At 56.3% G+C, this 26878-nt stretch overlaps 1 protein-coding gene across 1 annotated transcript; it reads left to right on the forward strand.

Annotated features, from left to right (window-relative positions):
• The first annotated feature begins 243 nt into the window (after nt 1-243).
• On the forward strand, nt 244-26389 carry LASP1 (LIM and SH3 protein 1). Its single transcript, XM_080359922.1, has 7 exons — nt 244-371; nt 4368-4462; nt 16050-16134; nt 21743-21850; nt 24442-24601; nt 25256-25350; nt 25572-26389. The coding sequence occupies exons 1-7, from the start codon at nt 303-305 to the stop codon at nt 25743-25745; spliced, it is 786 nt and encodes a 261-aa protein (XP_080216048.1). The 5' UTR covers nt 244-302; the 3' UTR covers nt 25746-26389.
• Nucleotides 26390-26878: the final 489 nt, after the last annotated feature.

Genomic DNA, 26878 nt, shown 5'->3' on the forward strand with positions numbered 1-26878 from the left:
CCGTTCCACGCGCGGACGCCGCGATGGCGGCGTCCGCGCGTGGAACGGGGGCGGCGCACGCGTGGAAAATCCCACCCCGGGGAAAGAGGAGGAGGAAGAGGAAGAAGGCGGGAAGGGCGCGCGTGTGCGCGCGTGGGTGTGGCCACGCCCCCACGCGCGCCCCCGCCGCCCCGCCCCTATCCCCCCCCCTCCCTCTTTATTTAGGGGCGCGGCGGCGCGGGCGGCGCTTCAGAAGCAGCGGCGGCGGCGGGTGGGAGCTCGACCGCCCCCCAACCCTCCTAAAACCCATTAAAATTGCAGCTATGAACCCAAATTGCGCTCGCTGCGGGAAAATCGTGTATCCCACGGAGAAGGTGAACTGCTTGGATAAGGTGAGCGACACGCGTGGGAGCTGCGGGGGGGGGGGGTGTTGCATTCTCCCGCGGGGTCTCCGCTGGGTGCGACGCTTTTTCCAACCACCCCTGTGGGTATTTCTATGGTTATGGGGGTCCCCCGGTTGTCCCGTAGGGTGGGGACCCACGGTTTCTCACACCCCCCTGGGCGTGACACCACCGCGTTCCGTGGACCAGGAGTCCTTTGGCGGAGCTTTTGGGGCCTTTTCCTTAATTTAATGTATAATTAAAAAGCAGCAGCAGCCCCGGGCGCCCGCGGAGGCTGCTGGAAAGCAACAGTTAATGCTCCCCCTGAAACCGGGAAGCTCATCTGGTTTCCATTAGCTTTTTTCTTCCATCCCAATTGATACTTCTCCGTTCCAGAATTCAGTCTTTGCTTGCGTGCAAATGCTTTGAGTCTCCGTTTTGGGCTATTTCCCCACCAAAAATAAAGCTTCTGTGCAACCCGCTGCTGAGGAAGGTGATGGTGGAACCTTCCCACCCGGCTCCCATGGGGTTTGCCTTTGATTTAACTCCTCTCAGAGAGCAGAGCCCCCCCCATCCTCCCCTTTGCAGCCTCTGGGATGACCAGTTTAGGCACTAAAAGGCACTGGAAGAATGCGCGGGTCTCGCAGCGCATTCCTGAGCTGCAGCAGACCCTGCACTCGCATTTTTCACAGATGATGTTTCTTCCTGGAGCTGGAAGCTGAACTCTCAGTGTCCCAGGGACTTTGTCTCCTGCAGCCCGTGCTGCCTCCGGGTAGCTGCAGGATATCAATTTCAAGTATCCAAATTGGGGATAATTAGAGGGGAAAAAAGTGGGGGATGACCCGTTGCTCCCTCCTGTGCAGTGGTTGGGATTTGGGCCACTTTTGCGCAAATTCTAGATGTTTAGGAGCCTGAGGCTGCAGTCACCCTCTTGTGCTTCTAGATGTCTTATGAGCTTCTTGCTACAAGTCGTTGCATGGTCAGCCGTGCAATGCAGCACCCCCCACTCATTAATTCCCCCCCGTGTTAATTTCTCCCGGGGTTTGTGGCAGCGGGAAGTGTCTCCCGCTTCCCGTCAGAGCTCGGGATGGGCCCCCGCGTTATTGCGGCTCCTTCCTCCTGCTCGTTTCGCTCTACCCTGAGCAAAGTTGAAAGGGCAGCTCTGCCGTTGTTTGCATAAGCGCTGCTGGCGCTGAAGTCGAACCGCAGGCAGCAATAATGACGGGCTTCTGGGAGGAAAAGTGTGCACGGCGTTGCCTTTCAGCTATTTTTTCCCCTTATTTTTGCTGGTGTGTTGACAAGCAGATGCGCTTGGTTTTTCTCCTGGTAGTTAAATCGGGAAAGACAGTTTCCCTTCTGAGATTTACTATAGACAAGGAAAAGACTCGCTGCTTCAATAGGCTTTACGAACGCAGCGGCTGGGGGGGAGCGACTGGCCTCCCACCCACATGAAACGGGGGTTGTGCCCCCCGACCTGTCACTTTGTCACCTTGCGAAAGGCAAATGCCCCGCTGGCATTTGGGGAACTGGATGTCATTCCCTTCCCCCCCCCTGCCCTGCCACCCCAATAAGGTGCTGGGTGATGCATTTGGCTTCCGCTGGGGAAGTGACATCTCCTGTGCCCCCCCCCGCAGGGCTCGGCGGTTGCAACTGCTGAGCACACGTCAAGCTGATGTCAGATCTTTATTTTGGTGAAAATGAGAGGTTTGAATGAGCTGTTCCAGTGCATTAAACCCCATCAAGGCTTTGCCTCCAGCCTAAGGAGTGTCCTTATGTTCTCTAAGCCTTGAGTCTCAAGCGAAGCGTGTGGAGCATCTTTCCCTGGTGGAGGATGTTGTGTGGCTGTAGTAGCAGCTCTAAGGGGATACACTGAGGTGGGCTGAGCTTTGCTGCCACATCTACCGAGTGGCAAAGTTGCTTCAGGGACCCCAAAGTTGCTCCATCTTCCCCAAAACGGCCACGGTGCTTTTCATAGGGGACAACCTATGGGTTGAGCTGTTGTCCCCGGGATTTGCTGCAGATATTCGCAGCACTTCAGGTTTGGAACTGGAAAACACGGGTGTTAATGCTCCTCTAAAAACCCATTTGAAACTTGTCCTCTTTTCTCTTAGGAGGGCGAGCGGCAGCGTTACTGGAAGCCGGTGTAATTGCCGTTCCCCTGTGTCCTTGCTGCGGTGCAGCTCTGCTCTTAGTGCGGCTTTAAATTCTGGCCTTATTGCTGTTGGTTTAGTGGCAGCAACACTTGGAGATGGGGTAGGTGCCCTCTGGGTCGCTCAGGCTGCAGAGCCCTTTGCAAGAGCCACAGGACAAGAAACATGTCTGAGCAACCTCAGTGCAAACTGGGGCAGGAACACACATTAATTACTCTCTGCACAGGTGTAGGGCCATCTGAGCGCATTGCTTGTGCTGCCACGGCCAGGGGACAATCGGTCTTGTCAGGCACCCGGTGGCTCTTGGGGACACGGGTGTTCCTCAAGGAAGCGGCTCTGAAGTCACGTTGTCTGTCAATTCATCTCTACGTATTTATAGCAGCATCTCTGGTATTTATGCGAAGCTGTGAATGGCTGACGAGGCTCGGAGAAGTCTGTTAATTAGCTCTGATATGGTGGTAACTCAACGGAAAGGCTGTAACTTTGGAGATGCCCGGAGAACTGCGGGCTCGGCTGTTTGTCTGTCCGTCAGTCAGAGCGGTAAATGACGGGGTGCAGGAGGGTGTTGGTGCAGGAACAAACCCTCCCTTGCTGCCAGCAGCCGGTGGAACTGAGGGAAAAGAACAAATACGTTGCTCTGAGCAACTGAAAGGAGGAGAATTGTCCTTGTGGGCTGAGTCACCGTCTGGCGGAGCCGCGGGGGTGTTTGTGCGCGGGGTGCGGTACCTGCGCTGGGTGGCACGAGGGTTAGGCTTGGCTTTGCTGGAATGCACGCTGAGCCAGGGTGGAAGTGACTTCTTGTTTAAAGCTTAAGGGTGGAAATCGTAGCAAGAGCCGCCAGCTGTTCTCCCCGGTTCGCTCACTGCGCAGTGTCCCAAGGTGCGGGTGTCACTCTGCGCTTGCTGGCTGTCACCTCCTTGGTATTGTGGGCTGTTCATGTGGCTTTGGGCTTGTTCTTCCCCTGGTTCTGCAGGTTTGTGCTGTGCAGGGGGGTTTGCTGAAGGAATTGGGTCAGATTCTGCTCTGGTCCCTGGGAAGTCACCCCAGACCCCTCCATGTGGTCACTTGGGCTGTGTGGGGTGTGACTGCACCCCGAGGGTCTTCCACTGGTTAAAAGGACAACTGTGTTTGGGTGACAAACCCCAGGGAATGGGGACAACCTGAGGCTGCTGCTACAGGAGCTGGGGGGCAGAGGATGAAGAAACCCCCCGCACCTCTTCCTCGCTGCCATCTCCCTCGTGTTGGCTCCCAACAGCCCCACCATGGGCGGGGGAGTGCGGAGGGGATTTTGGGGTGATCCTGTGTCCTCTGGGGATTATACACCAAACTGCGCGTGCAACAGTGGTGTCTTCTCATGAGAACCTTTCCTCCATGTGGGTTTGCTTGGCTCGCTGTCTGCAGCCTCACCTGACCTGCTCGTCTGGCTATCTCCTGCCTAACATCAGCAAAAAGAACCCGCTAAAGCAGCGACTTTGAAGCCTGCAAACCACATCTGTTACCAGCTCCTGGCTCCCAGGGGTGGTGGTTGTGACTCTTTCATAGTAGGAGGCTTCTCGTCTTGTGTATTTGGCCAAACCTGATGAATTCCTGGTCGGGAGATAAGAAAGCAAGATGCTGCTGTAATGCAAGTCGTTGCTGCCCTGTTGAGCTGAGATGCGTTGGGAGGGTCGGGGGGATTTGCTTGGGTCTTAAACCAGCAAGAATAGTCTGTCCTCAGGGTTTTGTGGGGGTCGGGGATGCCGCCCCCAATATCTCGAGGCTGGAGGAGCCATTGGGTTGGATTCGTGTGATCCCAGTGGGATGTGGCCCCATTTCACGAGTCGCTCGTGCTAACGATGCTCTTGTCTCTGTTCTGCAGTTCTGGCATAAAGCATGTTTCCACTGCGAGACCTGCAAGATGACCCTCAACATGAAAAACTACAAGGGCTACGAGAAGAAGCCGTATTGCAATGCGTGAGTATCTGCTGCCGCGGGGCGCGCCCGACCCTCCTCGCCCCCCGAAATGAGGGTTGGGGGGCCCTGACCTCAGCACAAACTGCCCTTCCCCGCTGCTCCCCAGTGTGTTTTCTGGGGGTGCAGGTGGAGGGGTCACATTGACCAGTTAGTGCTGGTATTAAATCAGTGTTTTCTAGGCTTAAATGGCAGCTCTCCAGTTCCAGCTTGGGGAGACAATAAGTGGAAGAAATGCAGATACAAGCAGGTGTTTACATGAGGTTGATCTGAATCTGCGCCCCCTTAAAGAAGGGGAAATAAAAAGGTGTTTATCCCACCCCAGCAGGTGTTTGGGGAGAGCAGGGGTGCGTGATACCGCGTGGGGACACCGCGTGGGGACACCGCTGTCACCGCAGCCTGTGCCGGGGCATTCGCCCTCATCTACTGGCACTTACGCTGGGTGTTATGAGAGTAAATACAGCTTGTATGCACAATCCCTCAGTCTGAGTGGGGTAGAATGAGAGCAGCTGCACTTTGCTTTCCTGGATCTTTCAAGGGGTGGATGTTCCCCAGTCCCCATTTTTTCATATCAAGAAGGACCCTTAATTATCCACAGCTTCCTATGCTCTGCAATTGCATAACAGAGTCCTTGGTCCATACGGAAGTGCTGAGCTCTACATACCTGACACGTTTCTTAATGTCTGTAAAGCGGCTTTGCAATAAGAATTTTGCAGCTGCTTCTTATACATTAACAGCTCTTAGAAAGAAAATTAGATAACATAATGCTGCTTAGCGCTTGTATAGCAGACTACTTTATAAACTTTAATCCCGACAGCATCCTTGTAAGATGGGTATTATCCTGTTAGTGTCTGAGACAAGGAGAAGCAGTTAAACCACCAGCCCTGTGGTGCCTTAGAAGGAACTTCCCACTTGTGTGGCTCTTGCGTAGGTTGGTTATTGCTGATATCAGATGGACAAGTCACGATCAAAACTGATGTTGAGCTGGGATGAGATTATACCAGCTGAGACTTGAATGCTGCCAGTGGTTGTGTCTTGGGTTCTCGCAGGGTGGCAATTGTGTGACAAGTCTTGGTGACCTGTTTGCATGGGGGGTCTCCAGCTCTGGGCTGAGTGAGTGTGGGTTAGAGGGATGCTTGTTCGTGGGCTGTGCAGGTTGGTTGTGGTCCAGCCACCCCGGGATCTCTGAGCTCCAGACCTTCATTTGCAGGAGATAAGACCCCCCCGAGCTGTTCCTGGTGCCCTGAACCGCAGTTTGTCCCCTCTGGTTACCCGGTGCCAGCACTGGCGCTGAGCCCTGACCTTGCCCATCCCCAGCGCTTCTGCCTCTGGACCTGGGGTCGGGTTCTTTGCTCCCTCGCTGCAAGGGAAGTGGAATAATAATGGGAAATTCCTGAGATTCCAAGGAGTCTGCGCAACCCCGACCCATCTCAGTTTCTCAACCCCCTCTGCTCTGGAGCTGCCTTTGATGCTGCTTTGCTGGCTTAACCCTTTAACAGCCTTCCTGATGAAGATGCAGTTGTCTGTCTCACCTCTACCCCAGGGCAGCCCTGGATGTTCCAATTGTGCACAAAACCCCACATTATATTTCTTTTCCCCTCCCACCTTGCTTGGCAATGCCTTAAAGCGAAGGGAGGTGAGAAAACTGCCGGCGCAGGAGGATTTGCTGACAGCCCCCGTTTTTGGGGTGGAGGCTGAATGGCTGTGATGCCCAGACGTGGGGTGAAGGGGAAACTCCAGCCAAAGGACGTGGGTTGGGTTCCTTCTCAGCTGCTGCCCCCAGAATAGCTTGGGGAGGAGGAAATGAATGGGTGAGGTGTCCAGAACATGCTCAGCCTTTCTCTGCTGAGGCCGGAGCCGAGGGGCAGCATCTTCTGTCCCCTGAGAAGGGGGTGGAAAAGCAACGTTTATCCTGGCAGGGTAGAGGCTGCTTTTCTGAACATGCCTCAGCACAGGGTCTCCTCTGTTCCAGCCGTGGCCGCCTGCCAAATTCCTGAGTTGCTTTCTTCAAGAGAGCAGGAGGAAGAGGGCTGGGCTTCCTCCCATCTGACATCCCCCCAGCAATAAATCCCTGCGAAGCCTTTGGAGAAGGTGGCTGGTTAACTCTGCCCAGCGCTGTTGGGAACTTGGTGGCAGACGTGACCGTCACCACCCTCCTCGCTGTTCCCCTTTGGGCTTTGGTTGGGTGCTGGGGGGGACTGGTTGGGTGCTGGGCGGGTCTGGTTATGCACTGGGAGCTGAGTTCCAGGTTGGGCTCAGCACCTTTGTGGACACTGTGAGTTGAAACAGGTAGAAGTGAAGAGCCAGGTGAAGCTTGGAGCTTCTGCTGGCTGCAAAGGACAGGTGGGACCATTCAAAGGGACCAGCTGCTCTGAAATATGCATCATATAGATGCTTTAGTTCGCTTGTTGTGCGGAAGGGGTAATGGGGCTCGGGGCTGTGTCCCAAACCGGGGTGGTGCAGCACTGGGGCTCTGGTCCCCTCCCTGCTGACCACCAGCTCCAATCTGCGCCTTGAAAGATCCCACTGAGTGTTCAGAGCTGTATATTCAATCTGGGAGTCGGCACCTTCAGAGGCATCACCGCTCGAATGCAGCCAGGAGCGGTGCTGAGGGGGGGAGAAAGGGCAGAATCCTGGGTGAAAAGCCTCTGTCTCGGCCATGGGGATGTTGGGGTGCGCATGGGGATGCAGAGATGCCGAGCCAGACCCTCTGTCCACCCTGGGCACGCGAGGGGATCCCGGTGCTGCGTCTCCACATCCCCTTGCTAAACTGGATTCTTTTCCCCGCTCAAAAAGAGGTTAAAACCCGAGTGATACTGCCAAAAACATCGTGGGTAGGTGTGTCGGTGGGGTCCCCGCGCCCTCCATCTGCTGCATGTGTGTGACTTCAGCTTTCCTTGAGGAGCGTGGAGAAACCCCACCCATGGGGTGCATGCGATGTGTCCCCGGGGATGGGGGATGTTCCCCCTCCGCCACCCCCAATGTGTCCCCAGGGATGGGGGACGTTCTCCCCCCTGCCCTGTGATGTGTCCCCAGGGATGGGGGATGTTCTCCCCCCCACCCCGTGATATGTCCCCGGGGATGGAGGATGTTCCCCCCCTGCCCCCAATGTGTCCCCAGGGATGGGGGACGTTCCCCCCCCCCGCCCCCAATGTGTCCCCAGGGATGGGGACATTCCTCTGCACTGAGTCAGAACAAGCGGCTTGCCCCGCTTACCTAGACCCAGTATTACTGGGGCTGTAAAACCTGTAATTGCTGCCGATGACCCGAAGACCCTCCCTGGCGGATTTTTGGCCATTAAGATCCTGGCTTTTCCATGGGGAGCGAGCAGTCCCACAGCACCGCGCCGAATCCTCGCTTGGAAAAAGTTAGTGAGCGGCTCAGAGCCTTGTGAGGAGCCAGCGATCCGTTCTTGGCATCCCTCTCCGCTCCATCTGGTAGCAGCCTACTATGTTAATAAATTGATCTTCCAAGTTTAGGGGGGGCAGGAAGGGAAGGAGGAACAACTGTGGCGCTGGGATGGAGTCCAGGTGTTGATCCCAGGCTTTGTTTGTGCCGGGTTTCTGGAGGAGCGGAGCTGCTGTTCTGCCTGGGTGTGCACACTTTGCACACCGTGGGGCTCTGAACAGACTCTGCTGTAAATGAAATCTGGCCGCCCCATCTGCTGCTGGGCAGGAAAAAGACCCCCAATGTGTAGCTTTGAGGATCTGGGGGTACACTTGTGCCTCACCATGTTTGGGGAAGGGCTCCCCGGTGCATGTTCTGTGCAGGATGTGGGATATGGGGAGGTTCTCCTGAGTAATGCTGTGATTTAATGGTTGGCAGGCTGCAAATGTTAGTGAATTCTCTTTGGGGTGGAGGCTGTTTTCTGGATGTTTGGGGACGGCTGACTCCAAGCGCTGCCTGTGTACCAGGGTTGATGGGGACACCTCTCACTGCTGACATTCCTCCTGGAAACCCCAAATCCTTCTCTAGGGCTCTGCTGCCCTAGAGAATTTCCCATACATGGATCCCTTAAGCCACCAAGACCATGATGTCCCATGCCTGAACACTGAGGCCACCAAGACCATGATGTCCCATGCCTGAACACTCTGAGGCCACCAAGACCATGATGTCCCATCCCTGAACACTATGAGGCCAGCAAGACACAGGATGTCCCATGCCTGGACACATGGGGTGACCAAGACCTATAATATCCTTTTCCTGGGCCCCTTGGGCTACCAAGACCTAAAATGTCCCATCTCTGGATCCCTAGGACCACCAAGAACCAAGATGGCCCATCTCTGGACCTTTTGGGGACACCAAGTCTTAAGATGTCCCATCTCCAGCTCCCTTGAGCCAGCCAGGGCAAGATGTCCCATCTCTGGACCCCTTAGGCCACCAAAAGACATAAAATGTCCCTTTCCTGGACCTGTTGCACCACTGAGAGGCAGGATGTCCTATCCCTGCACACTTTGGGACACCAAGAGCCAGGATGTCCCATCCCCAGCCCCCTTGGGCCACCAAGACCTTAAAATGGAAGTCCAAAATCCTTCTCTAGGGCTCTGATGCCCCCCAGCCACAGCTGTTGCCCCCTCCAGGGTGGGTTTGTGGATGTTCCTGGAGATGAGTTTAAACCTGTGATGCTTTGGGGTGTGCAACCTGGAGCACAAGTGTGATGGGAGCAGTGGAGGGAGCTGGGGGGGTTGAGGTTGGATTTAGGAACAATTTCTTCCCCAAAGGGCTGTGGGGCATTGGAACAGGCTGCCCAGGGCAGAGCTGGAGTCACCAGCCCTGGAGGGCTGGACAGACAGACATGAGGTTCTCAGGACATGGGGCAGTGCCAGGGCTGGCTTATGGTTGGACTCAATCTTGAGGGACTTTTTCCAGCCAAAATGATTCAATGATTCCTTGTTTGCTGCTCCTGGAGTCTGGAGAGGTGAATACATTCTCCTGCTTCAGGTGCTTGTTGTTAAAGACTAAGCCCAGCCTAACCCTGGCACAGCAGATGGTAACTGAGCCGAGCTGACCGTGCAAGGGCTGCAGATGGATGTTGACTTCCCAACTCGCTTTATCCCCGCCTGGGGCCACGAAACCATGTGGAAAAACCCAGCTGGGCTGTGATGCCGCCTCTGCTCCCACAACCAGCGGCGGAGCGGGGACGGGGGCGCTGGATGGGCAGGGTGAGCGGAACCTCCTTCCAGACGCGACTCCTGATTCCACAGCTTGGCAGCCCCTGTTCTGCGTTCCCTTGAAATGCTTCCATGATGGATTACAGCAGGTTTGTGAAAAACAGGCTGTTTTGAGCCGGGCTGCACTGCGATAACCCTGTGCTGGTGGAGCCTTTGGGACCGGGGGTGAGCTGGATGCTGAGGGATGCGCTGGTCGAGCAAACCCCCGCTCTACACCCCAAAACTGCCGTCCTGGCGCTGGGGGGTGATGGGTTTTGCTTCATCACCCCCTTGCAATCCTGGCACCGGTCCCGTGGATGAGCAATGGGGTGGGATTTCAGAACTGACACCCCGCGCAGTTGTGCTCTGAGTTACTTCATGCAAAGGCAGTTTTTGGGTGGGCTGGGAGCAGATGTTGGGAACCAGCAGCAGCTGCACACGTGGAGGGCTGGACCAGCCATTTTGGCAGCTTCTCCCTCAAAATGCTGGGAGGAACTGAAGTTTTTCTCCGCAGCCTGTTCTCTTTTTGTCGTATTGGGTTTTGTTGTTGGTTGGTTGGTTTTTTAACAGTAGGATGTTTCCAAGCCCTCCGCAAAGCACTGTGGTGCTGCTTTTATTATTAAAAAAAAAGAACAGTTTATTTCTTTAAGCTTGTCCCCAAGAATCCGCAACCCTTTGAAAGGCAGGATGTGAACTCGGGAGCCTCCGGCGGAGCCGATTGCTTCCTCTGTTTAACTCTTCTTCCCCAAAACCCTGACACAGCTGCACGAAGTGACCGTCACCTCGAGCTGTGGGTTTGTGACACGCTGTATTTGCATCCAGCACTAAGGTCCGTGCTGCTGCTTGCTGGGCAAATCCCCCCAAAGTGTTTGCTTTAAAGCAGCCTGGATTAAATACAAGCAACACTTTGAGCCAGGGAGACTGTTCTAAACATTCAAATCATCTCGTGCACAATCTGTATAGGAACAGATCCATATTTGAGTCGTGCTGAAGGTGCCAAGTCTGGGCCCCGTGGCTTCCAGACCTTATCAGTTCTTTGTAGAACAGCTGGACGGTGCCGCGATGCATTTAAATGTGGTTTTAGTCTCTTTATTGGGGTTTAACTCCTTCTCCAGCTTGTGCGAAGCTCCAAAGGTAGAAGTTTAAGCCACTTGGGTCCCTGGGAAGGCGGCTCTTGGAGGTAAAACCCACATCCAGGGCAGGACTGGGACGCAATGCAAGAGATTCACGTCCCTCTGGAGTTTGCTGCTGCTCGGGGCCTCATTTAACTTATGGATCGCAAGGAAGCTGGACTGAGATGCTGGTGTGGGGCTGTTTCTGGTCCGTGTGTGGGAGGAGGGTCTGTGTTTGCTTTATAATGTCTCTGCCAAAGGAGTTTCCCACCTCAGCCAATCCTTCATCTGCCTCTGTACCCAGAGAGCTCCTAATGCAGGAGCCAGACGGGCTCAGTCTGGAGGAGACTCGATTGACCTGATTTAGCGATGCAACAACAAAAACCGGCCTCATCGCTGGCCGTGGCTGGACCGGTGTCGTGCCAAGGGCTCGCGTGGGGGTCTCGCCGTGGGCTGTAATGCTCCTATTTTTGGAGGAGCTGTGCGCTCTGGGTTTTTGTGGGTTTGGACCGCATCCCTGGGGTGCAGATGCTCGTGCCAAGCCGAGGGAATAGAGACCGAGACTGGTAGAAAGTGAAGCCGTCCCTGCCGCCGCCGTGCTCATCCTCTCCCGATCCGCCTGCTCGATTCCTTTCTTTGCAGCACGTGAAATCCGAGGGGGCTTTTCTTAGCGATGGGCGTCACCCCCGAGGTCCCGCGGGGCTGCACACTGAAGGGGGTGATTTTTCCGCCACCCCGAGCGCGGATGCGCTGCCGCCAGCGCCACGTCCTCGCTCCATCACGTGTCCTGCTGCCCCACATATTCCTGTGCTGCTTCGCTTAATCTGACAGCGGGGGGGAGGGATCCCGTGCGTCCTGTTCATTAAACTCACCAGGCGTGGGGGGGATGGCGGGGGTGTCCACGGAGACCCCAAAGTGCCTGTCTGCCGGCGCTGCCCCCACACCAGCATGTTCCTCTCCATCAGTCCTTAAAATAATCAGTGTCTGGGTGATGCTGCAGCACCACGCGGTCCCCGAGACCCACCAAATCTTGGCTCCCATCCCACTTCACCCCCCATACACTTGGGTGGGGGAAACACAGTGATGCTCCTACCGAAACACAAGGGAAACGTCGGGATGCTGTTGCAGCATCACCCAGCAGCAGGATCCAGGTACCTTGTTTTCCCCGGCTCCCGTTTGTTCTCGAAAGGTTACTGGTTTCGCTTGAATAGCGATTACTTAGCAGACTCTACACAAATGTCACATCTGAGGGTGCGTGGGACTAATTATTTCCTCGCAGCTTGTCAGGATGGTTTGAAGCAGCTTCCCCCCGTTTGTTTTCTCAGCCGCTTGTGCCTGAAGACCGTGGAGCCCAGAGGGTTTTTCTTATGGCACTTCAAGGCTCTGTGTTCCCTTAAAGCCACTTTTTGTTCCCCACGGGGTTGTCTACCTGTTGCACTCACTTAGGAATTGAGTGTTTCTACAGGAAAAGGGAGCGAAGGGCAGCAGGGCAGGGAGTGTGACCTGCTGTCCATGGCCGGACGAGCTCCTATAGGATCCCTTCTGCAGCAGAAACTCTCTTTCTCCATTGATTTTTGGACTCGGTGCTCTATGGAAGACATGGGGGGCACCAGAATTCCCACCGGTCGCAGTTTCGGAAGCCGTTGGCTCCGGTCCCTGTTGGTGAGGATGATTGCACGGGTGGATTTGGCGTGTGTCGCTCGCACTCCTTCTGAAAAGCAAAGCAGGTTGAGCAATAAAACACCCTCCCCCTTCCCCGCTTCCCCAGCCAAGACCTATTTCTGGTGCCGGCTGGGGAAGGGCAGAGGACCCGCCGCTCCGCTCCCCCCGCGGCTTTTTCCCTGTGAAAAGGGGCAGAAATGGGTCTGTTCTGCCACCCGCCCCCACACACACACACACAGGGACGTGCCCCTTTTGCTGCGCATCCCACGGACACCCCATTCCCACGCAGACGCTGCAACCCAAGGCAACTCACTCGCTGCCTCCTCATTAAGGTTTAATTTATTGCTCAGTCTTGCCGTGGCTGATTCTCAAGCGCCGGGGGTGGATTTTCCCCTGTGTGACGGGGACCTGGGTGTCTGCATGGGGGGACACGCTGTCTTTGGGGACTGTCACCTCTCCCGCAGCAGGAGCCCCTGCCCTTAAATTCCCCAAGGACTGAAATGCCTATTTTATTTTATGTTTTGATATCATCAGGCAGCTCTCACAAGCTGGTACAAAAGCGATGCTTAATCTCGGGGGAGGACGCTCAACGTGTGCGTTTCATCCTACGCCTGGCGCAGACGGACAGACGCCTCTGGCTCCTCGCAGCCGTGGGCAGGGGCTGCAGGCTGAGTCAAAACCCGCCTCAAACCCCGGGGAGGTTTCCTCAAAATCCAGCAGCAGCGGAAACCTAATTCTAGCTCAGCCTGTGCGGTCTGGGGTTATCTCTTCCTCTCCCTCGCCAGACCGCGGCTGCAAATGCAACAAGCAGGGCTGTTGGTCGCCTTTCAGATCGTTTCTTTTCTCCCCTACAACTGTGGCTTTGAGTTCAACAGGGGGTGGATTTCTCCATCTGGGGGTTCCCTCCGTGCGGGGGGCTCGGTGTTATCAGCGTGGCCAGGGCAGGGATGTGGTTGCCATGGCAACGGGATGGTTTCTGCTGCATCCTCCGGCTCTGGCTGGCCGTGCACGCCGCTTAACAATTGCATTTGCCCTTCACGGGAGCCACGTGTCTGGCTGCGTCGCCCTTGCTGTTTAAATTGGGCTTCTCTGGGAAAAAGCTGCTGCTTTTACAATTGGGATTTGCAGTGATGGCGCTGGGACGGATCTCTGTTCCCATCCTCATGGGATGTGCCGCCCGTCACCTTCCAGACCCAACCTGCAAATGAAGAATCGGGTGGCTTTGTTTTCTTTGGCTTTGGTGTTAATCAGGCGGTGACTTCCAAGGAAAGGGCTGCGGGATGCGAGCGGTAACTCAATAAGACGATATGAGTCTTGGGCTGTCCTCTCCTGCCCCTGTAAGCTGAGGTGGGCACTTATTGGATCAGCACTGGTGTTAATTAAGCCTGAGCTTCCCCAGCAGCTGCACTGGGGTTTGTAAAAAATAGCATTAAAAGACAATTTGAAAATGCCCGTTTCCTGCTGGTGCCGTTTGCTCCAAACTCCGCTCAGCAGATCCCAACCTCCTTGTAGCCATTTGCCCTTTTGGAAGTGGAGATTGTCCCCATGAACAGCTGAGATGCAGCATCCCCTGAGCCAGGGCTGTTAAATTCACCTTCCTTGGCCACCAAAGCCTGCTATGAAAGGTTTTTGTCATCTTTGCAGTGACACAAGGGGCCGTTTCCCTCCATACTGTCCCTTTGAGGTATGGATGCATTAACCCTCAATGTCCAGAGCGCTTAAATAAATAACAAATCTATGCCTGGTGTGGCGTCCGCTGCTCCCGCTGAGCTCCGGACCCTCCTGGAGAACCGGATTTGTATCATTATTAGAATCACAATGCAGGAATTTTGCCGCGGGCAGAATTGTGGTGAAATATCTGTCTTGATATCGGATCCCGGCGTGAAGCTTTGACACACCAGTGCCCGAAGGCAGCGGAGCCTGAGCACACCGCGCTGTATCCCCCTAATCAGATTAATCTAAACAGAGATTAAACTCTATCCCCCAAGCAGTTGGTGATCTGTTGTTTGCCTAAAACTGATTCTTGTCCCTTTTCCATTGTAGTGCTGGATGTTTGGGGAGCTGTGGATGGTTAATTTAGGCTTATTATTGGGATGAGGGCTGGCTGGGCTCTCATGGCTGGTGCCTATCAGGTGCTGATGGGTTGGTTGCCCTGGGATGGACAGTGTGTTTCCAACCCCTCGTGGACCCTGGGGTTGACTCCCACTTCCCAAAAAGCAGCTGGGATGATGGTGATGGGATGCTGGTGGTGATGGGCGGCTGATGGTAGTGGGCGGCTGATGGCGATGGGCGGCTGATGGTAGTGGGAGGCTGATGGTAGTGGGATGCTGGTGGCGATGGGCGGCTGATGGCGATGGGATGCTGGTGGTAGTGGGATGCTGGTGGTGATGGGATGCTGGTGGCGATGGGCGGCTGATGGCAATGGGATGCTGGTGGTAGTGGGATGCTGGTGGTGATGGGTGGCTGATGGCGATGGGAGGCTGATGGTAGTGGGAGGCTGATGGCGATGGGAGGCTGATGGTGATGGGAGGCTGATGGCGATGGGAGGCTGATGGGGATGGGATGCTGGTGGTGATGGGAGGCTGATGGCAATGGGCAGCTGATGGGGAGGGGATGCTGATGGCAATGGGAGGCTGATGGCGATAGGCGGCTGACAACGACGGGCAGCTGATGGTGATGGGAGGCTGGTGGTGGCAACCCTGCGCAGCTGATGTCCCAGCCCTGCCAGGCAGGGCAGCCGCCAGCATGCTGCTGCTTGCTGAGTTGTCTTTTCCCCTTTCTGCAAACCACATCTGCATTATTTGGTTTCTGTGTGCGTGGGATGGGGGTTCTCTTTATTTTTTCGGTGTGGCTGAGGCAGCTATTTTTACTCTCGAGTTTCCTGCATTGCTGCTTCACTGCGAGGTATGTGCTGCTCTTGCAGGTCTGTGGTTGCTTATCCATCGCTGTCCTGCTCCGCCAGCCCTCCTCCACATACAGCTGCTTTTCGGCTCGTTTGACCACGTGTTAATTAGCCCTGGGCAGAGGTGCTAACGCTGATTCTGCAAATAGATAATTACTGATGCCGGAACCCACAAGCTCCTGCAGATGAGGGGCTTCTGATGCTGCTGCCGGCTATGGCACATGGGATGGAAGGGACAGCAAGCGTGGTCATGGCCATAAGAAGGACAGGGAACTGCTGGAGAGAGTCCAGTGTAGGGCAACAAAGGTGCTGCAGGGAGTGGAGCATCTCCCGTGTGAGGAAAGGCTGAGGGAGCTGGGGCTCTGGAGCTGGACAAGAGGAGACTGAGGGGGGACTCATTCCTGGGGATCAATATGGAAAGGGGCAGTGTCAGGAGGATGGAGCCAGGCTCTGCTGGTGACAACCAGTGATAGGACAAGGGGCAATGGGTGCAAACTGGAACACAGGAGGTTCCACTTGAATAGGAGAAGAAACTTGTTCCTGGTGAGGGTGGCAGAGCCTGGCCCAGGCTGCCCAGGGGGTTGTGGAGTCTCCTTCTGTGCAGACATTCCAACCCGCCTGGACACCTTCCTGTGTAACCTCACCTGGGTGTTCCTGCTCCATGGGGGGATTGCACTGGATGAGCTTTCCAGGGCCCTTCCAACCCCTGACACTCTGGGATTCTGTGAATATAATGACTAATAACGTGTGTTTTCCCTCGGCAGACACTACCCGAAGCAGTCCTTCACCATGGTGGCAGACACCCCCGAGAACCTGCGCCTCAAGCAGCAGAGCGAGCTCCAGAGCCAGGTGAGCCCGTGGGACCCCCATCTCCCCACATTTTCCCCCATCTCCCTGCATTCTCACCCGTCTCCCCACGTTCTTCTGCACCAAGGAGGGACAGGCGGCTTTGGTGCCTCCTCTCGTGTCTCCCCCATCTCAGCTGTGTTTGCTCGCCCCTTCATCCCTGGTCACTGTTCCCAGGGTGGGAAGGATCCAGCACAAAATCCACTGTTCCCAGTCCCCACCTTGCACCGCTTTATCCTTTCCCTGCTCCCATCCAGCAGCAAAACTGGGTGAAAATGCAAACAGGCGTTGACTCTCTAGGCGAGAATTCCGGGTAAACCCAAATCATGTTGGGCTTGGGAGCTCTGGCAAGGAGAAATAAACAGATAGAAGGGATAACGACTGGCACAGATAAGGATTTCTTTTTCTCGAGTGGGAAGAGGCTGCTTGAAAAGGGTGTTGTCCAGACGTGTGCTGTTTGACACCCCGAGGGTGTCCCTGCATCAGCAGGAGTCCCCAGCCTTGACACACAGCTGTGTGCTGGGTTCTCACCCCAAAAACCTCCCGATGATGCGCTGGGAGCTGCTTGGCTCTTGGTCCCTTGGGTGGGCTGAGCAGCAATCCCCAGTCTCCTCAGACTCCAAAACACCGAGAAACGCGAGCGTCGATTTTCGGGGAGAAACCAGCCGGAAAAGGGCAAAGGTAGCGCAGAAACAGGCAGCGGTGGTGGGTGACCTGGGACTGTGCTGGGCAAAGAGGCTGTTGAAGCATCTCGATGTTGCCCTGAACTGCTGTGCTGAGTGTCGGTGTCGCGGCACTGCTGCAAGAGAACACGTCCAGGGGCGATTTGGGCTTGAGTCAGCGTCTCGCAGGAGAACGTGGGATGTGGCAACCCCTCTGGGAGTCTATTGAATTATTTTCCTTTGAAAAGGGGTGAAAAAGACTGCCCGGGGTGCTGTCAGCGTGTGGCTGGGCGCCGGGCGGAGGGAGGACGGCACCGGGTTTGCCGTGGCCGTGGTGTTTTCGGGGTGAGCGGCCGCTTTTCGGGCTCAATGCGCTGCTCTCCCTGCTGTGCCGTGAAGGATGCTGCGACCTTCCCGCCTTCTCCCGTTAGCCTGATGTTGAGAAGCAAATTGCATGGGAATAACGCATGGAGGAGGAGGAGGGCGAACCCCAGGACATCACCCCTTCGCAGACAGAGCTGCCCCTGCAGCCACCATTGAGTTTTGAAACCTTGTCTTTTGTAAGGTCTCTTCCACAGAGCCGGTTGCCCAACAGCTCCCCGGCTTGCACAAGCCCAGCTTTTTGGCTCCAGCTTAGAGCCAGAGCTCAGCCTGGGGCTGGCTTTGTGCTTCGCAGAGCGGTTAAGGGGACACAGTTGCTTTTCCATGGTAACAATCGGGATAATTCTTCACCGAGGAGTCTGGAGTCTCCAGCGTTTTCCTTCCAATGAATTCGGGCTCTTCATTAGTCGTCGCTTATTAAAGCAGACCCTGGGGAGAGAGGGTGCTTTGCTGGCGCTGCTCGGGACGTTCAGCTCCTGTGGCGTGGGGGAGGCGGCTGGAGGCAAAGCCAGATGCTCGCAGGGGTGGGGAGGCTTTATCCTTTCCAGAATACATTCTGGACAAAGAAACAACATCTTTCTGCAGCTCCAGAAGTTGGGCACCAGGCCTTGGAGAACCTGCTGCGCTTCGTTGCACCTTGGGGTGCAGGGAGGGTGTTCCAACACCAGCACCCCAAATTTGCAGGGCAGGTTTCCCACCAGCATGAGCTGCAAAGGGATTCATCTGAGCGGGGGGTGCTGGTGGTTTGGATGGGAGGGGGAAACTGCCGGAGCCCTGGGGAGGACAGAACCTAAACACGCTTCAGATAAGATCTTAATTCCTCTCTGCCTTTGTTCTGCCTACAAAGGGAGTCTCCTGTTTTCCAAGCGCCAAATGTTTGTATTTCTTGAAGAAAAACCTGGCAGCTGCTCTGGTTTATTGACAAACCATTCTTACTAATTGCAGGAGCTGAGCAAACCTTTGGGGACAGGAACAGGTCACTTGAGCCCTTCTAGAGCTTGCAGATTAACTGGGTGAACTGGAGCTGGGACAGGGAAGGGCTGGTAGGAAATGAAGCACAAGTGTGATGAGGGACCTGGGGGGTTCAGCGAGAAAACGGCCTCAAGTTGCACCAAGGGAGGTTGAGGTTGGATTTGGGGAACAATTTCTTCCCCAAAGGGCTGTGGGGCATTGGAACAGGCTGCCCAGGGCAGTGCTGGAGTCACCAGCCCTGGAGGGGTTGAAAATACACATAGATTAGGTGCTTATGGACATGGGGCAGTGACAGGGGTAGGGGAATGTTTGGACTCAATCTTGAGGGTCTTTTCCAACCCAAACGGTTCTATGAGTCTCCCCAACAGCTTTGCCCGTTGCTCTGGAGCCGCCGTCCCCGTGTGCGACCCAGAGGAGGCCAATCCCAAATTTCCTCCCACCAAAAATACCCTCCCGGTGCGTGCCGGCGTGACTGGAAAAGCCAGCGGTTCACCGGAGCGGTTTGATGTCGCTGCCGCCGTCTCCGCTATTTGCGTCTGCGGAGGAGGCTTCTCCCATTCCGGTCACTGGGAGATGCTGGATAATGGTGTCTCGTGGGGCTAAATGAGTCCCCAAAGTGGCGGCTCCGACACCTGCACCCGGCTCTTACAGCCCACGCGCGGCGAGAAAATTGCAGGTTCCCGTCCTGTGGCTCCTCTTTCGACCTCCTAAAATGGGTGTTTTTGGGTGCAGCCCTTCCTGGCGGCGGGGGGAGGCTCCCGTGGCGTGGGAGGCCGGTCCCCACGTCTGTCACCTTGGGGAGGTGCTCCTGCTGGCATCGGGGACACAGACATGAAGAGGGTTTGATGTGCTTGAACCAAGGGTCGTGATGTGCGAAGGGCCACTCGTGGATGCGAGTTGTTGCTGTCCTTATCACAGTTAGTCTGGGGAAATTAATTATGGATATTATTATTATTATTATTATTATTATTATTATTATTATTATTATTATTATTATTATTATTATTATTTGATGATGATGATGATGATGATGATGATGATGATGGTTGTGCCATGCTCAGGTTTCCCTGGCAGTTTGCTGCGGGTACCAGCCCTGGACGTGTGTTCTGAGTTGGATCTGCCCCTGGGTACCAGCATCTTCCCCTGTGACTCCTCGATCGGGTCCCCGCTGCGGTCAGACATCCCTGTACAGTGGTTATTTGTAGGGGTTTAGGGCCACGTTCCTGTAGCCTGAAAGTTAGAGTGGTAAAAAGTATATATATAGAGAGAGGTTAAATACAGAAGTTATCGAAAGCACTGCTTAGCCTTGTGATTAGCTTCTTGCTTGGTAATTCTTTATCTTTCTGGCTTGGATTTCTTACATCTCATCAACTTGTGCGTTCGCAGCTGGTACCCAATGTCTCCTCCTCGGGTTGGGATAGACCCTCTTCTTCCAGCAGCATCCCCAAGCACCTCGGCAGGGCTGGCATCCCCCAAAAAACAGGGTTTTACTGAAAAGGGGGCAGATAAAGGACAATCGCACCCCCCTGTCGAGCAAACTGGGACTGGTGCTTTGCAGAGCAGCTTGTGGGGCTGAGTCACCCCTTCCCGCTCCGGCTCTGTGTCATCGGTTTGTATTGCTGTTATTAACCTCGTACCCGACAGCTGACACCCCCAGGCTGCTCCTTCCCCATCGGGGATGTTCGACCTTCATTCTTTACCCCACCCAGCAGCTTGTGCTTGGGTTTGTGGGGGTATTTTTGGGGTTTTTTTGGAGACTTCTGCCTTGAAACTGGTCTCTCATGTTCCTCTGCTGTGCTTTGGCATCTTGGCTGTATTAACACCCTCCCAGGGTGGGCTCTGCAGCCTGGTTCATTAAGCTTTGGAGTTAGAAATGTCCCGTGACTTGTGTATCGCACCATCAATCTCAGCGATTCTGTGGCAGCCCGTGGTGGTGAAGAGGATGTAGGGGCTCTGACACGCTCCCAAAACTTGCGTTTCTGCTGGATTGCAGGGTGGGAGATGTTGGATTTGTGAGCAGAGCGCTGTGCTCTGGGGTATCAGGGTCGCCCGCAGCCCTGGGGGTCTGACCTGGGGACATCAGAGAAGAGCAACAAGACTGGGGAAGGGACTTGAACACGAGACCTATGGGGAGAGGCTGAGGGAGCTGGGCTTGTTCAGTCTGGAGAAGAGGAGGCTCAGAGCTGAGCTCAGCACTCTCTAGAACTACCTGAAGGGCAGTTCTAGCCAGGTGGGGATTGGGCTCTTCTCCCAGGCATCAGCAATAGGACAAGGGGCCATGGGCTTCAACTCTGCCAGGGGAAATTCAGGCTGGATATTAGGAAGAAATTATTTGCAGAGAGAGTGGTCAGGCATTGGAATGGCTGCCCAGGGAGGTGCTGGACTCACCGTCCCTGGAGGTTGTTAAACTGAGATTGGACATGGCACTTAGTGCCATGATCTAGTCAATGGACTGGAGTTGGACCAAGGGTTGGACTGGATGATCTCTGAGGTCTTTTCCAACCCAGTCCATTCTGTGATCAGTGTCCCCGTCCCTGTCCCTGTGCCAGGTCCATGCTGGAGCGGGCTGACAGCACCGCAGTGTCTTGGCTTCCCCAGCACAACTTATAAGAACCTTTGGCAGCTTTTCCCCAAAAGGTGTTTCCAGACCCAGCTGGATGCGCCGTCTGGATGGGAGGCAAATACGTGAGGTCTGGAGGAGTGTGCGTGTATATGTGTGTGTGTGTGCGAGGGATAGATCAGCTTGATCCTGCCGCCTGGGTTGATCTTGGCACGGCGCTGAGCCCGGCGCAGACCTGCAAGCACAAGCCTGGCCTTGCAAAGCTCTTCCTTTGCAGGCCTGGCCCAGGGGGACGGGCAGGACCAGCCCAGGGTCCAGCTGGTGCGCTGGCCAGGGACACAACCCCAGCTCTGTCATCCCGTCCTCATAGCAGAGCGGTGCTATATTAAAAAAGAAATGCTTCTATATTAAAAATGATGCTATAATAAAATGCTATATTAAAACATTAAAATATTAAAAATGCTATATTTTTAAAAAAATTTAAAAACAAACCAAAGAAAACAAGGACTTTCCAGCTCCTGGGTGTGATGGGAAGGGATGAATTGATGCTGATGTTGGTGTCTGGCAAACAGAAATGAGGATGCCTGTGTTTTGCCAGCCTCCATATCCTGGTTTCGTTACGTCTTCCCGGGTGAATTTCACCCCAAGGCAGCTGAACGGTCCCTGCTGTGGAAACACTCACAAAACCCTCATGGAAACGCTCATAAAACCCTCATGGAAACGCTCATAAAACCCTCGGGGCTCCCGAGCAGGGGGGTTGTCACAGGTCAGCTGCTCCCTGGTACGTGACTGTGCAATTCAAGGTAAATCCAAGCCACCCCCAGCCCTGCATGAAGGAAACAAGCTCAGCAGGTGCATAGGAAGGTGGGTTTGAGTTTCTGCTTGTGGCAATGCCCCACTTTGCTGTTACTGGAGACACTGGGGGCTCACCCGAGCAACGCAGAGGTCCAGGTGTTATATAGTTGTGTCACAGAAAGCTGCTGCATCTCCTGAAGTACATGCATCTAAATGCGCTTTTTCTTGCTTTTGTACCCAGATTCGCTACAAGGAGGAGTTTGAGAAGAACAAGGGGAAAGGCTTCAGCATGGTGACCGACACCCCGGAGCTGCAGAGAATCAAAAAGACTCAGGATCAGATCAGCAACGTGAGTAGCTCCGGATGTCTGCCCGTGCCGTTGCCGTTGCCGTCCTCCCGCGGGACGGCCTGCCCGGTACCTGCGGGAGACCCAGCTCTGCCGTGGCTGGAACGTTACATTAAAACCGTGCCCAGGTTCAACGGCAGCTTGTGCTTCACCAGCAGCCTCTGTCCGCGCCCAGGTACGCGGCAGCTGCGGATGCGGTTGCCATGGTGAAGGAGGAGGATGCTCGTAGAGATGGATGCTCGCAGGGGTGGATGATGCTCGCAGGGTTGGATGATGCTCATAGGGCTGGATGCTCGTGGGGCTGGATGCTCGTAGGGCTGGATGATGCTCATAGGGCTGGATGCTCAAAGGGATGGATACTCATGGGGCTGGATGCTCGTAGGGGCAGATGCTCATAGGGCTGGATGCTCTTAGAGATGGATGCCTGTAGGGCTGGATGCTCAATGGGATGGATGCTCAATGGGATGGATGCCCGTAGGGCTGGGTGCTCGCAGGGTTGGATGATGCTCGAAGAGCTGGATGCTCGAAGGGCTGGATGCTCAAAGGGCTGGATGCTCAAAGGGCTGGATGATGCTCGTAGGGCTGGATGCTCGTAGGGACGGATGCTCGCAGGGCTGGATGCTCTCAGGGGCAGCTGCAGCACTAGGCACATTAGGGGGGCTTTATCTGCCCCCTATCCAAACTCGCCCTGTGCTCCCAGGCACAGCAGCATCCGCCCTCAGCAGCGGGCAGGGAGTTAATTCACCTTTAACCGCTACCGAAAATCGTGTGTGTTCCTTATGGACCGCCCAGGAGCTGTTGCGAAAGCCAAGCGGGGGGGGAGGCGTCTCCCTGACCTGCAAACCCCCCCCAGAGAGCAGCTGTGCGTGAGAAACCTCCCGGGAGCTTCTGTAGCGCCCTGAGCTGCTCTCGCTTTGCCACCCAGGAGCATCCCCAACCTTGGGGACACAGCCCCAGGGGTCACAGCTGCTCTCTGCACCCCCAGGTGTCCCGGGGTTTGGGGCGCAGGGAGAGGGGGGACGGCGCCTGCACCCGCGGTGGGAGCTCACACTCACACACATGCGGGAGCTCGCACACAACCAGAACACCCAGGAGGAGGCTGGTTATGATGTTTATTCCCTTTTCTTCTGCTCCCGTTGTGCAGCTCTTTATCCTGGGGGAGCCGCGGGGTGTCATCTGCACCCCAACCCGGGGCAGCGAGGGCTGGGGAGGGAATCCCGCTTGGCAAAGGGACCCCCGACTGGGAGGTTTTCCCTTGGGGGAGCTTGTCGGTGGGGTCTGAGCTGAGCCGAGAAGAACCGAGAGAATCTGTGGCTGTTCAGGGGGCATTAAACTCAGCAGAGCGATGGGATCAGCCCAATCGCCCTCTCGCAGCTGCTGTTGCTGTTTTCAGCAGCTTCCCCATGGGCATCTGGCTGCCAGCCTGGGGTTGCCGTGACCCAATTAACGAAACACAGAAACAAAGACCTGCTACCTGCGGAAATCCCGGCTCAGCAGGTCGGTCCTGGGCGGGCAGAAGGTGCTGATATGGTCCTGGTAATGGGGAAAACCTCCTGGACACAGGGAAAACCTCCTGGAGATGGAGCCGTGCAAACTGGAGCCTCCAAGCACTGGGAAACGCCGTCCCCAGGCTGGGAAACGCAGTCCCCAGGCTGGGAAACGCGGTCCCCAAGCTGGGAAACGCCGTCCCCAGGCTGGGAAACGCCGTCCCCAGGCTGGGAAACGCCGTCCCCAGGCTGGGAAACGCCGTCCCCAAGCTGGGAAACGCCGTCCCCAGGCTGGGAAACGCCGTCCCCAAGCTGGAAAATGCCATCCCCAAGCTGGGAAACGCCGTCCCCAAGCTGGGAAACGCCATCCCCAAGCTGGGAAACGCCGTCCCCAAGCTGGGAAACGCCGTCCCCAAGCTGGGAAACGCCATCCCCAAGTTGGGAAACGCTGTCCCCAAGCTGTACCTGCTCCTGGGAGGGTGGCTCAGCTCCAGGCTCTGCGGGGAGCCTGCTGGAGTGCCCTCCAGTAAATAACTGTTTAACCAGCAGCCAAATGGGCTCCAGGTGCTTTCCGATAGCGCTGCACTCATTAACACAAGCGGCTATTAATTTCTACGCCCACAGCGGGGCGGTTGGGTTAACCCTCCCCGCGGCGGGGGGAACCCTCTGTGTTTGGTGGTGTCTGCTTTGAGTTTCCTTCAAAGGAAAAGCCCAAAGGGCTCTGAGGCTTCGCTTAAAGCGAGATCCGGGGGTGGATCCCTGGGCTGGGGGTTGCACAACAAACCCAGCGTGTTCCAGGGGATGTTTCCTAAAGATGCTTTTGCTCCATTTGTCCCACATTCCTGCAGCCTTGGGGGCTCAGGAGCTTGGTCTTGAACCTCACCCACGCCTGATAAAATTGGGTATCTCACCCATAGGACGCTTAAAGCTCCTCTTTGCCACAAACATGTCTGAGCAAAGGTGGGAGGGGGAAGCCCCATGGGAATGGTTGGGAGTGTGATGGTTGATGCTGAGTCCTTGGTGACATAAAGAAATGAGGTGGGATGAGGTGAGGGGTGTTAGTGGCATGGGAAGGGTCTGGGCTCTGACCTGTCCCTGTCCGTATAGATCAAATACCACGAAGAATTCGAGCGGAGCAGGATGGGCCCGGGCCCCAGCGAGGGTGCGGAGCTGGAGGGCAGGAACTCCCAGGAGAGCAGCAGTTACCGGAGACCGGCCGAGCAGCAGCAGCATCAGCCGCCTCACCACGTCCAGCCCAGCACCCCAGGTAACCCGGGGCGGGGGCACAAACACCCGTTGGCTCGCTTTGCGTGTCCCCCACGTCCCAGCTCCCGCCAGCAGAGCTCTCATAGAATCACCTTGATTGGAAAAGCCCCTCAAGCTCATCAAGTCCACCTGTTCCCCCACCCTTAGCACTGCCCCATGTCCTGAGAACCTCATGTCCGTCTGTCCAGCCCTCCAGGGCTGGTGACTCCAGCACTGCCCTGGGCAGCCTGTTCCAATGCCCCACAGCCCTTTGGGGAAGAAATTGTTCCCCACATCCAACCTCAACCTCCCCTGGTGCAACTTGAGGCCGTTTCCTCTGCTCCTGGCGCTTGTTCCTGGGGAGCAGAGCCCGACCCCCCTGGCTCCAAGCTCCTTTCAGGCAGTTCAGAGATCAGAAGGTCTCCCCTCAGCTCCTGTTCTCCAGCTGAACCCCCAGGTCCCTCAGCCGCTCCATCACACTTGTGCTCCAGCCCCTCACCAGCTCCGTTCCCTTCTCTCCACTCGCTCCAGCACCTCAAGGGTTTTCTTGGCATGAGGGGCCCAAAACCACCCCCAGGATTCACAGTTTCGCCCCCCATGCCCAGCACAGGGACGGTCACTGGCCCCACCAGCGCTGACACAGTATTTGTTATGTTCTTGCCTCTCCCCCACCCAGTTTACCAGCAGCAGCCGCCACCATCTCAGTCCTACGGCTACAAGGAGCCGGCGGCACCGGCCTCGACGCAGCGCAACGCTCCGTCTGGAGGGGGGGTGAGTGCAGACCCCGGGCTCACACCCCAGCACCCCCCGGTTTCCCTCCCCGGGGTCAGGGTTTGCTCCCCGGGCAGGGACAGAGCCATTCTGAACGTGTGGTCGGGGCGATGCTGGCGCCTGGTCCATATCACACACCAGCACCTGCGTTGGGTGAAAACCTCCTGCATTTGGCCCAGCTCCGGGGGGGTCTGCGCCCACTGACCCCTCTCTCCCCGCAGAAGCGTTTCCGCGCCGTCTACGATTACAACGCGGCCGATGAGGATGAAGTTTCCTTCCAGGACGGCGACACCATCATCAACGTGCAGCAGATCGACGACGGGTGGATGTACGGCACGGTGGAGCGCACGGGGGACACGGGGATGCTCCCCGCCAACTACGTGGAGGCCATTTGAGCCGCGGGAGGGGACGGGGCGGGGGTGACAGCCGAGCCCCCCGCCCCGGCCGCGTGTGTGTGCGTCTCTGTGCCCCAGTTCCCTTCTCCCGCGTGCTCTGCCGGAGCCGCGTCCTGACATCTCGGTTACTCTGTGTTTCTGCAGCCGCCTCCGGTTTCTCTTGCCAATTTTAGCTTCGTTCTAGCTCTGTCGGGACCAAGGGACCGTCTGCGAGGGATGGTGGGGGCTCGAGGGACCAAACCAGCTTTCCTGCTCCTCCGGGCTCCCTCCTCTCGAGCTCTCCGGGTATTTTGTGGCTGGGGGAGCAGCCGGAGTCGCTGGGACCCGGCAAAGGGAGGAGGGGACCCCCTATCAGGACCAAATTCCCCCCGCGCCGGCAGGACGGGCAGGGGTGTCTTTTGGGGCGAGGCGAGGGATGCTTGTTCCGCCTCGTCCCGTCGCTCCCCCCGGCTCTTCTGCTCCGTTTTTCCATCCCGTTTCGCTCCCTTCAGTCCTCAAAACAGAAAAACGTTCGCAGTTTGAACCTTAAACAAAGTCTTTCTGATGGGACGTGGAGCGGCTGCTCTGGGCCCCCTCGGAGCGGCTCCCGCTGCTGCCCCATCCCGTGTCCCCTGGGAACGGAGCAGCCGCGGTTTTGCTTTGCCTGCCCCATTCTGGCTGTTTGGGGGGACATTGTGACACCCCCATCTCGTGTCCCCCCGAAGCTTCGGCTTTTCGGTCTTTGGGATGATGTCTGGGGGGTTCCCCTGTGCTCCCCATGCTCCCCAAATTCACCCAGAACCTGCTGTTGCTGCTGCGGGGTTTTGGGGACCCTCCTGCTTGGAGGATGCTCAGGGGGGCCGGGAGCTCAGCCCCCATCCCTGCGCCTCTGTGAAACATCCTTGGGTGCTGGGGACCATCCCGGGTGCCCGTCCCCTCTGGCCGCTCCATCTCGAGGGGCAGCGACCAGAATTTGGCACCCGAACCGCCCCGCGCCCCTCGTCCGTCCCCAGTGACGGCGGCTTTTGGTGCCACCGCTGCCTCGGGGTCACGTCATGGACCAAAATCTCCGAGTGCATCCCCGTCCCCTTCTCTTTTGGGCTCCAAAGGGGGTGGGCAGGGACAGAACTGGAAGCGCATGGGGGGGATGCTCT

This window comes from Nesoenas mayeri (assembly GCF_963082525.1).
Source record: "Nesoenas mayeri genome assembly, chromosome: 26".
Lineage (NCBI taxonomy): Eukaryota > Metazoa > Chordata > Aves > Columbiformes > Columbidae > Nesoenas > Nesoenas mayeri.